Here is a 12,425-nt window from a genome sequence, read left to right as displayed (position 1 = left end):
TACATTGAAACGATCTTCACAAAAATAAATCGTCGATTTATTCGACGTATATTATGGATCTCGTCGTACTATAGTCAACCACTTCTTTCTTAAATCAAGATGATGTGGTGTCGAGTTTTTACGTAAAGGCACTGAACAATATTTATATGCTGCAATATTTTTTGTGGAAAAAGTAACAACTAACAGATATAAATACAAAAATTTGTTTTATGGAAGGTGCAGGTTAGGTGACACGAAAATTTTGTATATGTGCGATGACGTCACACAGGGATAACGTCACGTAGCAATGCGTTTTAGTGCGAAAACATAAATGAAAAAACAAAATCACGATATTTAATAAATTGAGCATATTTCAACAATAAAAATATAATGGACGCTGTAACTGAATAGTCCTCTATCATTATACATACATTTAAAAAAATTGTTAAACACCCTATTGCTATCTAATTAAAGGAACGGAAATAACTAGGTAACCATGTGCATACCAGTTTCGTCTATGACTAACTTTTCAAAGATGTCTACTTAGAGTTACGTATTTAAACGAGATTATAAAAAAAGTTATGAGCACATAAGGTAATTTTATAATTGTTTTATTGTAATTAAGAAATATCTATTTGTAAGTGTCCAAATCACATATTCTCTAGAACAATAAAGATTTGAACAATGTAAATTATTTTTGCAAATGAAACAACAAATACTTGTTAAACTTGGAACTCGTAATTTCTAAAATTTCCACTTACCTCAACTTCTTCTAAAGTCTGAGTCCATCTGTAATGCTCAAGATCGCATCCATTACCAGCATTAGGTTTGAGTTTGTTTTTCTCTTTAGGATCCTCCTCTTCTTCGGGTTCTGCGGGTTGCTCATCACCGCTGTCGCCACCACCCATCTCTATAAAAACAAATAAATTCCAAACATTTAATTTTTACCTGCATAAAAACCTATAGCATCTTAATTATTAGTTTCATTCACAAAATTTTATCTCTAAAAACCTTTCGATTTCAAATCTTCTTATTCTATTCTTGTTTACATTTATAAATATGATGTTTTTCAAATTCAATGGTGAGAAAATATTAGAAAATATGCAATTTAGGTGCAATCAAGGTGAAAGGTTCATATATGGTGTAGCCTCACTATATATGAACTGTATAAGTATATAGTGAAGTTCTTAATAAGATCATACAATCATTGAACAAAACCAATAATGATGAAAAGAATAGCATTGAAAGAAAAAAAAAAAGATTTATTTGCAATCAAACACATGGCCGACACAACAGATGGATGGTATCTTTTGGGTTTTTTTACTGCTACAGGTCTCAGTTTAACATATACATTAAGTGCCCCTGGATGCCTATAAACCTTTTTATAACATAGCTGGCGCACCTCCACATGCGCTCTTAAAATACGATAAGTATACAATTGGCTGCAGTCAACATAAGAACCAGTAAAAGACACATAGCCGAGCTTATCTCGAGATTCTAAACATTGTAAAATAGACTATGCTTTTCATTATACTCACTTTTCTTATTTTTATCTATATCCTCCTGCAATTTATCAGCTTCTTGGTCAGTTAGTTCAGTGACAGTAGCAGGCACAAAGTCTTGTGCGAGCCGTTCCTGTTCTTTTCTCTGTTGTATATCCCTAAGTCTCTTTTCTGATTCCTCCTTTTCTTTTTTAATTTTATCTGCTTCTTCCTTGGCTTTATTAGCATGAGTTTGGAATGTCTTTTTTACAACCTGAAATATAATAAAAAAATTGCACATAAAATGTGTAGATTCAACATATTTTATGTGATGAAATTTATTTCTAGAATTTTGACTTGCTTATATATTGATCAGTGTTTGCTATCTAACTGGAATCTTTTACACATTGCTGCAATAATAGAATATACATACTTAATAAAATTATGAAATAAAAACATTGTTGCATTTAATAGAAATTAAGAAATATATTTCCTGAAGAGACATAATCAACAGTGGGGAAGGGTCCATGTAACATTTCTGCTGGATTCCATTTCATAATTTATTTAAAGCTAATTATTGATAAGAATGTTCTGCAGACTGCATTTATGCATATTGTTTGCCACTGCTAACCAATAAGAAGTTTGTTGGGGCATTATTTACAGTACTAAGTAGTAAGTACTAAGTTGTAACCTCAAGGCATGGATATAAATTTAAGGTTATTAAAGGCTCCAGTTACCTGTTCCCATTCTCCTTCCTGACCCCCAGTGAAGAAATCTGTTTTTCTTGCCAGAAAACTCACAATGGTATTCAAAAGCTGAAACAAATAAAAATTAAAATATTATTTAAAATAAACACAGCATATGTACCTCTTAAATTTGAATATGTATTTAACTTTTAATGGGCAGACATAAGTTCATATCTCTACTCTTCTTATTCTTTAATGGTTTCTTATTCCTGGCAACATACTGCCCACAATATAATGTATCCAAATGATAAAAAAAGCAGAATAAGGGTTGGACTCGCATAACTCATACACTAAGTCTTGTGTACAAACTTCATTGGTAGGTAGGTGCATAAAGAAAGCATCTCACAGTATTTTTTTATAAATAAAAGACAAACTAGGTTAAAAACAAACTTAACTCTGCCGATCAATCCTAAGACACATTTTTTGTTATTAAGTACACATTTACAATTTTCAGTTTTTTTCCTTTATATGTTCTTTAAGACTATGCTTTTTGTCAAATTTCATGATCATAGTTCAACAGGGGGCATCCTATAAGTTTTAATTCCCTTGAGGAATCCCAAAATATGCAACATAAATGGTCAAATTTTAATGTGTTGACTTATGAGTCAAATTTTTTCACAGATAAATTGTACATCTGAGTTCTTTATGAATATTTCAACTGGATAACCTTTACTTATTCCTGAGAAAAAAGTCACAAAAGTAACCTATACTGATATGTGCAAGCTAAAATGCCATTACCTAAAAATAACTAAATTTAAGGAACAAACAAAAAACTACACTGAAAAGAAATCCTAGATAACTGGGCAATATCCTAGACTTTTAAGATATTAAAATAAGTCTGATGTTGCTGACAAGCAATATGTGTTAAGAGTGTAATATAGTATAATAAGTAGATGACACTATTGACTCACTTATAATTTTAAGTTTTAACAAAATATATGTATTTTAAATATAATAAAATATGTAGCTCTTACTGTTTATACAACTTAGCCTTCGCAACATATTGATGCTTATTTTATATTTTTTTTCTAATGCAAGTAAATTTTACATACACAAAATCTACATATAGTGAAATTACAATTATTTTTGAAGTTCTATACATCAATTCAAGCAATTAATATTCAATACATAATACCGACAGTGGTATCCAGTAATTTCTGCAACCTTCCAGAAAAAGTTGACAATGTGATCAATAAAGCATGTTACGAATCTATTGAACGTATTGATTTTTTATTAAACCAATAGGTATTGTTTGTTATATTTGTGAGTCATATTCATAGATTTCTCTATACAATGAGAAGTGAGGAGGATTATATTAATATTTCCCTGTGAAAAACTTACATCTTTAACACCGCCTTCGTGTTGCTGGGCCATAGCAAGAAGCATGCTATCAAATCGTTCAGGATCATTTGCCATTGTAGATTAAGTTAAATACTATTATAGACTCTAGTATTTGTATCGGTTAAATGATAATGCTAAAACCCGCGCTATTATCTTCGCAATCACAAAGCACAATAATTTATAACGCACTGTTTATGTTCTCTTTGGCAGACTCTTTTTTCAAATTCTTGGCAACCATTGACAAACTCGGGCCGATGGGTCCACAGAATACGTAAATATTCTGACGAAGCAAATTTATTGGCTCTGGTTATTTTATTATACTTCGAAAATCGTGAGTGAAATAATACTATTAAACATATTAGGTACATACCAGATTTCGTATAAATTTCTATTTACTCATAAACTTCATTCACATGTAGTATAGCCGACATCGTAGACTATAGGCTGATACAATATATTTTCACTCTTTAGATAGGTATTTTTATTTTCACACGTGCAATAGGTGGCCTATTCTTTTAATTGTTCCCGCTACATTGCACTCAGTGAAAAATATCTGCTAGACTTGCAAATATTTGTAATAATGTTAATAAAAAAAATACATGTTTATATATTTTTTAAACTTTAGATCACCATAAACACAAAAACACCTCTAAACCATAGATAAAAGAAAGTGAAAGAAAAAGGATAGCTCGATAGACATAGACAGTGTCAAATCAATGGAGGTCATACATTGCATTTTTATGCATTTTTCTCAAACAGATTAGTGAAATAATAATAGTTGACTGAGAATTTAATATTTTGTAAAGTTGACATGCACACTGCGATTAAGGTATAAAAATGCATGTGTTTAGTGTGTTCCTTTAGCATGTTATTCCATGTCATGTGTCAAAACGCAAAAAAATATTTTGTTGTTGCAGAATTTTCAACATAAGTTGTAGGAATGGCAGACCAATTTTGTTTACGTTGGAACAATTTCCAATCCAATATAGTGAGTGCTTTAGATTCATTAAAGTGTTCAGAAGATTTAGTCGACGTGACGCTCACTTGCGAAGGCAGAAACATCAAGGCCCATAAAGTCATATTGTCAGCGTGCAGTCCGTACTTCAGGAATGTGTTCAAGGTGAATGACTTAGGACATTAATAACCTTCGTATTTATATAAGTAAACAAGTATAGAACATCATTTGCAATGGCATCAGTGATGCATTCAGTCCGTCATATATATATAAAAAGAGTATATAATTAACTTTTTTATATGAATTGGTATTTTGGTGAATGAAATGAGGCATTGGCTTACCAATAACGTTTTTTCCTATTTGTTTTAAACAGTACATACTTAAAAAAATGAGCCAATCAAATCATGTTTTGCTAGTAGTGGGTCACAATAGTATTATAATGATGGATATGTTTTTGCTCAGTATAATATATCTTTTTCAGGAGAATCCCTGTCAGCATCCAGTGATAATCCTGAAGGATGTTTTAGCAGATGATATTGTGAGTCTGTTGTCATACATGTATCAAGGGGAAGTGTTCATAGAGGAGAGCAAACTGTCCTCATTTCTACACACAGCTGCACTATTACAAGTCAAAGGATTGACGGGTGTGACACAACAGGTTAGGAACAAAATGGGTAGAATTATTCACCTATCTGAAGCTTGTTTATTTCAAATCTTTTATGTGTATTTACTCACCTTAAACTTAACAGCTGGTTAAATAAAGTAATAGAGTTAGATATAGCAGTGGTTTGCTATTTTGATAATATACAAGTTCTTAATAACATGAGTCAGTTTATGAGGAGATATATAATTTATAATATTGTTGTTGGAGTATGTATAGATAGTATGCATGAAGATTTAAAATTTACAACATTGATATATTCCTATACAAATTATAAGGCTTAATGATATGAAAAATAAATAAAAACATAATATTATCAGGAATAGTATAATATGGCGACTCTAGGACTGATGAATTATAGCAAAATTGAGGTTGGTGCATAATATACAATTAAAACACCAACACATTCACATTTGTTATCAACAAAACCACTATAAAATCCATTTAATAGTTCTATTTTAATGTCTAATATTCACATAAACATACAAAATCATAACAAATTTTGTTTTACTTTCACCTGATAGATGTATTCTGTATTTACTGGTATTTATTAATTCTATTTACACTGTATTGTATGATTCTTGACAATAGATGAATATAAAAATAAAAAATATAACTTTATTTTGTAGAGCAAAAGAAACAAATATTTATTGCTAATAAATATGTTATGTTTATTTTACAGAAAGAAAATTTCTCCTCACCAAATACCTCTAATAAACTGTACACACAACTAACCATATCGTCAAGACCTAACTTTAATGTTGCACACAAAGAGACAAAGCCACCAGCATTAAAGAAACGAAGGAGTAGCACCTCCGACAAGCCCAACGACGTAACAATAGGTGATGGTCACAAGAAAAGCAAAGTCCTTGAAACATGTGATATATATAACAAAAATAATTTTTCACATTCATCAAAAGATGGTGTGGGATTTGTACCTGATGTTAACACTGATAAAAAGAATGATTGTAAGAATGACCAACCAACAATTACAACAAATGGGAAGAGTTCATCATCACAGGTGATTATAGTATTTTATAATGTATACTGTTTTATAGAGACTTGTGTATGCTTTACTTAATTGATGGAAGAAAGAATTTTGGTCAGGCTAATTTTGAAGACAGTGGTAAAGTATGTAGTATACATGTATAAAACTTTGCACTTATGGTGCAGCCAATTGTTTATTGTTATGTATTTAATATGTTCATGCTGTGACAGCCTGTAATTAAAACAGCACTGCAGCGATTACTCTGAAAGGTGTATGTTTTGTGGGCTGTTCAAATAAATAAATAAATAAAAAAAATTTACTAGCAAAGGAATTGGTGTTATGTATGACTACCTTACTTTTGTGTATTATGATCCTATAATTTCAAAAGAATATTATTTTTAATAGAATATCCATTAATAAATCCATTCTTATACAAAGCAATCGTACTAATGCCTATTAACTCATCCTTTCCTGCCAAATTTATTTAGCAAATTGCGTAACTGTTGGCACTTCAATCTGTCCCAAAACAATATCAGAATGTAATGTTTAAATATTGAATTATATGTTATAAAAAGCCACATATCTGTAGAAAATACTTAAATGCTTCAGGTGGAGAACATTCCTGTAACAATTAAAACAGAACGGATGGATGATAATGTTTCACCTGTCCTGTCAATAAATGCTAATTCAGAAAATGATGATAGTCTACCAGATTATGAAAACAGTATGCTTGCCAGATCTCTCCTCTCAGGTAAATTGTTTCACTCTAATTTGTATTCCACATGCATTTTATATAGAGCTTTAATCAAATATAATTTAAAAAAAGAAATTATTTCTTTAATATTATGCAATGTGTGTGTATATTGCAGGTATTAACCCTTCAAAAAGTGATGTGAGCCCTAACACAACATCAACAAAGAAAGTTACAAATGTAGGCGAAGTTGTCAATCCCAATAGAGCAAAAGATGTTAATGCTGAAAATATAATTTTTGCCAATGTAGCATCAAAGAGTCCTGGCAAAAGTACATCTGGTGAGGAACTTGTTGTCAAGCATGAGAAACATTCACCAAAATCAGATATAGATTATGAACCAGAAGTGTTACTATCGGAACAGCAAGATGGTAACGAGTCTGACAATACTTATGCACAGGAACAATCTCAGGCTTTATTATTACTAGCAGGAATGTCTTCTGTTAATGTACTGGGGCCTGGAGCATCAACATCCCAAGGGATGTCACATCAGCAATCAAACCATGCAGCTATATGTGGGGACTGTCCTCACTGTGGAATGAAGTATTCAAATCAATCGGCTCTCAAATACCATGTGAGGCTAATGCATTCAGATCTAACCAATAGATTGTGTTGCTACTTATGTCCGAGGTCATTCACAATGCGTGAAACATTCAAGGAGCATATGTGGACAAGTCATGGTCAAAGGAATTAATATACATAAGGTTTGCTTCAATATTGTGCCTTAGTTGGATTTCTTGTCAATTAAGACAAGATACTGATAAATTAAAGGGAAGATATGTGCCTTGTAAGAATATGTCGGTATTGCTAGTGTCAGAAAAATTCTAATTGACATGAGTAAAAAGAGACTGATTTTTGCCGCGTGGATTGTTAGAAACGCGAAAAAATGCGCAGCATTTTGATAATTGGTTATTTATAATTTAAATACAATGAAAATTAAGAAAATAGGTGGTGAAGATACTCGGAAGGAAAATACATGTTTTGTGTTTATAGTAAGATATTGCTGTGCCACCTAATAGGATATTTATAAAGAGTTGGTGCTAATAATTATCAGATCCAGTAAAATTAGGACATGAAAGTAAATATCACGATTTAATGATGATAATTCACCATACAAATTATCATAATATGAATAAATTCAATAATTTATAATGTGATTGATGTATCAAATTTAAAGATTTAATCTAATAAGATTGGTACACATTCTTACTAATAGAGTTATTATTGGATAATTATCATGACGAATATTTGCGTTGGTAATCTCAATATTTGTTATATTTTCATATTGGGAATAAAAATCGTTGTTGCTAGTATTATGATTAATGGTTTTACACATGTTTGTGATACCATATAAGAGAAAGAATGGAAACAATCTAAAGTAGCATAAGCTGCTGCGCTGAAGTATCGTTAGCTTCTACTATTAAACTCGCACGGCAGTACGCCGGCTTGTCACGTCCAAACATATAATACCATTTCAATTTGAAGATCTAAGCATGCCAGATACTGGATCTTGTAAAGTTATCCGAATGACGAGCTAAATAAAAAAATGTGAAAACAAATATTAAATCAGATACTAGGTATTTTCATATGGTAGTTATCCGTAAATGCGGGCACAGGCCTGAGTTGTAGCATCGCAGTAATAGACCAACCTCTGTGTTAGCCCGTACTAATCAAACCAACCATCATCATAATATGTTTTCTACCTATTAAAACTCATATTTTTGGTGCTTAACAAACCATCTGTTACTGCCTGAACATACCTTAAAACTGCTCTACTAGAGAAATATAGATATTTTAAATATTTATACTTTGTAATTATCCTACGCGTTGCCGTGGTTTGATAAAATTTTTATCATATATTTTTTAATATTATAAAAGATCGAAAGTAGTGGAAGTAAGCTAGAGGGTTTTATTTTTTGGTATTTGAATTTTGAGTTGTGTTGATACCACAATTCATATACCGCCGATGTGTTCCTAAATTCAATTATAGTGTACGTTTGAGTGTCGCTGCAAGTGATTCCAAGTCATGTGTAATAACTGAAGTGATGATCGCGGTCAGTAGTTTTCAGGCACAATTAAAGATTATTGACAAAATATATTTTATAAATTTAGTTATTGTCGAATATTATATTGTTGCGTCAATTTTGAAATAAGTAAATTGCGTGTGCCTCAGAACTTGATCTATAATAACAGGTTTCCTTGTCGTGCGTTTAGGTGGAATATATACAAGTGTTGCAGAAAGGTGCTATTATACTTAAAACATATAGGAGAGTGATTTGTTGTTTCCTGGCAATTCAGTTATAGCTGTTTCAATGGTTACACCTTTATAACTAACGAGCTGATTTAATGAACGATTTTTTTATACAAATTATGAAGTCCAATTGCCCAGAAAGTATGTTCATGTGAAGTTCAATGAAGTCAATAAGTGGTCATTCACCATCCCGTACTTCTAGTGTAATGTACTGAATACCTCCTTTCTGCAACACCCTTTATTTATGCTATGTCCTATAATTTTGGTAAAACGTGCCAAAATGTTATGTGACATAAGTTATTGAATTAGTAGATTATAATTCTTTCTCGAAGATATTTTGTATGTTACCAATTATTATTAATTTTTATCTTTTATTTTTAGTGTAATTTGGGTTGTCGTAGAAATATTTTATTTTCTCATTAATTTCCGATAATCATAGTATAATTAGTTATTTTTATTTTGTTAAATGAGATATTTTTTAAAATAATTTTAAAGAACCAATTGTTGATTTGATTCACTCCGACGTGTTGAATGCCATTAGAAAATTGTTACATAATATATCATATATAGTTGTTAGTGTACCTATGTAAGTAGATAGCTATATTGATAGTTACTTTTATTGAAAATATTTACGCTGTCGTAGCATTGTTGAATGTTTTATTCAGAAATTTACAAGATTTACATTTTAATTTATGTTACGAATAAAATATATGCTTCTTATAATTGTGGCCTCTTTTTATTTTTACGAAGCGGCCCTCTCAATTACATACAGATAGTGTAGTCTATCTTCAGATGTAAATGGGTATGTTACACCTTTCCCTTCTGAAAAGGCAAATAGGCGTGGTGATATGTTGATGATGTACTCTCAGATGCTGACATTATACTTCCTTTCACATGCCCTTACATGTTGAAATGATTTATAAGTGAAAATCCCTAATATATTTTTTTTATCAAGATAGGTGTGTAGGTATTTCGTGGGTGTAGGTACGTGTAATAAATTAGTTTTGTATATCTTAATGGGACTAGTTCGGGTTGGCGAGGTGGCGCATTGTACATATTTGAACGATGCGTTGATTTTTTTCTTTATTTTGGTCGTGCACTTCACATTTTTCAATTAAGCTGACGGCGCACTGCATACGAGTTGACGGAGACGCGGACTAGACGCGATCAAGTCGGAAGCCGTGTAGTTTTGTATATTTAATACTTTAAAATATACGATCACCAACAATAGTCGATGAACAGATACTAATTTACAAAACATTGAAACGGATCATAAATCACTTACCAAAGAAGAGTACAGATTAAGGTTATCATTTCAATATGGATACCAAAGTAAAGGATTGGCTGAAAAAAATATGAAAAAGAAACTTACGTTTACGTTGAAGAGAATCTCCTGCCAGAATAATTTTGAATTTACACATTTGTTTCTTAAACCGGCCAGTGCTCTATAAAATAGGTTGTTTAAAATGTAACTAACCTATTCCTATTAATGTTATAATATAACTTACTAAAGTATTATGATATTTTGTCCATACTTAAAAATTTATAATTCTGGTTATTAATTTCAATATATACTATTATATAAACCTAAAGAGTTTGTTTGTTTGAATGCGCTAAACTCAGGAACTGCTTAACCGATTTTGAAAATATTTCACTAATAGGAAGCTACATTACTCTTAAGCGCTATACGCTACTTTCTATCCCGGGTAAATATAAAGCGACTTTAGTTCTTGAAAAACATTTTCACGCAGGCGGAGTAGCGAACCAAAGCTAGTATGTTATAAAATAACAATTTAATTGAAATTCTGGACGGTTGAAAAAAAAGCTTGTATATTATAAAACAAAGAATTTGCTAATTTCAGCCACATTTGTATTTATTACAGATCATAAATAATTGTCGATAGTAATGTTTAGCAGTGAATGGTTTGACAGCGTTCAGCTACTTTTGTAGTTCAATTATGACAAGTTGTTTTGTATTTAAATTAATCAGTAACTTATGGTAAATGATAATGATTAGGAAATATTGGAAACAAATTATGTTCAACGACTTCTGTTGCTGACTGTACATATACTCGTACGTGCTGAGGACACGCAGGAAACGCGCGTCATTACCTCTTTTAAAAACGTGTGCGTATACCTCTAATCTCGATTATGCAGTCAACGTACCTCTGACATTTCTAATCTCAAGTCAAATTCGTTAGATGTACGTATTCTGCGAAGCAGCAAATATGTTTTAGTAAAAATAAAAAAAAATATGGACCTAGTGGTTCAGAAGTAGCACGATTATCAGAAACAAAAGATCAGCTTAATATATTATATGTTTGCGTTGTCGGTCTTCGGTAATTTCAATTTCTTGCCCTACGGAACCGAACAGTGACACTGAGGCAGTGGTACCGCCCAAGCCAAGCGTGCCTATTATGTTGTAGGTACACTAAACTACATTATAGCTCTACCATTTTTCTTCTTTATCTTTACGTGTATTTATATTCGTAATACAGAATACTTATAAATTGTAATACACAATATAATAATTCCTCAACTCGAAAAGTTTATGGTAGCCATTGTAATAATTGGTTTTGTGTTATTTGTGAATAATTGTGTGTAAATTTACTAAGTTTTAACATAGATATAACATATTATGAAGTGTCGGAATTCGTAGTTTAGTAAAATAATAACATTCCGGGACATACAAAGTCACTAGTATCATAGTAATGAAAATTAATTTGCAATATTTATGCACAAACTCGTATAACGTATACGTATTATCCGTTTCTGTTATGTTTGAATATACATTGTGAAGTGACTCTTTTTGTAAAGACATTATTACATACCGCGACAACCCGAAGATGTTAACTGGCACGTTAACTTGGACATACTTATATATAGTCCTGGCCGCGAGACTAGCCTAGGTGCTACCTTAGAAATCGATAACTGAAACAGGTTAGAAGGTATTCATTTATATGCGAATAAATATCATCATTTATAGGGCTTCAACTATGGGCAAAGTGTTTAAACAAAAGCCCTGAAATAAGTATACGAAATCGATACGTTATATACAAATATTTTGAATATCGTACACAGTAACGCAAAGTCGACATAACAATGAGTAAAAAAATCGTCATTTATTATCATTTAAATATTTCAAAACTACATAACTACTATTCATATATTATTCTAAAATCAAAATTCATAAGGTTGGACTTAATTGCGTTATCTAATTTCTTGAAAAGTGTTGTGAACTCATCCGAATAGCCAAGTCTCATCCGAATAATA

The 12,425-nt window shown here is 31.2% G+C and overlaps 2 protein-coding genes across 2 annotated transcripts in view; one reads left to right on the top strand and one right to left on the bottom strand.

Moving 5' to 3' along the window:
• The window catches only part of LOC115444688 (nuclear migration protein nudC), a 32,440-nt gene extending 28,616 nt beyond the window's left edge, over positions 1-3,824 (bottom strand). Inside the window, exons 1-4 of the mRNA XM_030170558.2 lie at positions 3,548-3,824; positions 2,198-2,275; positions 1,518-1,734; positions 741-889 (exon numbers count right to left, since the gene is read on the bottom strand). Of these exons, the coding sequence (XP_030026418.1) occupies positions 741-889; positions 1,518-1,734; positions 2,198-2,275; positions 3,548-3,622 (519 nt within the window). The 5' untranslated portion in view covers positions 3,623-3,824. The remainder of the gene's footprint in view (positions 1-740; positions 890-1,517; positions 1,735-2,197; positions 2,276-3,547) is intronic.
• Positions 3,825-4,217: 393 nt separating this feature from the next.
• On the top strand, positions 4,218-9,880 carry LOC115444687 (protein abrupt). The gene is made up of 6 exons (XM_030170557.1): positions 4,218-4,376; positions 4,465-4,667; positions 4,984-5,160; positions 5,846-6,184; positions 6,761-6,902; positions 7,021-9,880. Exons 2-6 carry the CDS (start codon positions 4,488-4,490, stop codon positions 7,593-7,595), a joined length of 1,413 nt encoding a protein of 470 aa, XP_030026417.1. The 5' UTR covers positions 4,218-4,376; positions 4,465-4,487; the 3' UTR covers positions 7,596-9,880.
• Positions 9,881-12,425: the final 2,545 nt, after the last annotated feature.

Source organism: Manduca sexta, chromosome 26 (assembly GCF_014839805.1).
Source record: "Manduca sexta isolate Smith_Timp_Sample1 chromosome 26, JHU_Msex_v1.0, whole genome shotgun sequence".
Classification (NCBI taxonomy): domain Eukaryota; kingdom Metazoa; phylum Arthropoda; class Insecta; order Lepidoptera; family Sphingidae; genus Manduca; species Manduca sexta.
This window is presented reverse-complemented; position numbering and strand designations above follow the sequence as displayed.

Coding starts and splice junctions, on each gene's coding strand:
- LOC115444687 (XM_030170557.1), top strand. CDS start 4,488: ATGGCAGACCAATTTTGTTTACGTTGGAACAATTTCCAATCCAATATA. Junction 4,668..4,983: donor ACTTCAGGAATGTGTTCAAG/GTGAATGACTTA, acceptor TATCTTTTTCAG/GAGAATCCCTGTCAGCATCC. Junction 6,185..6,760: donor GGAAGAGTTCATCATCACAG/GTGATTATAGTA, acceptor TAAATGCTTCAG/GTGGAGAACATTCCTGTAAC.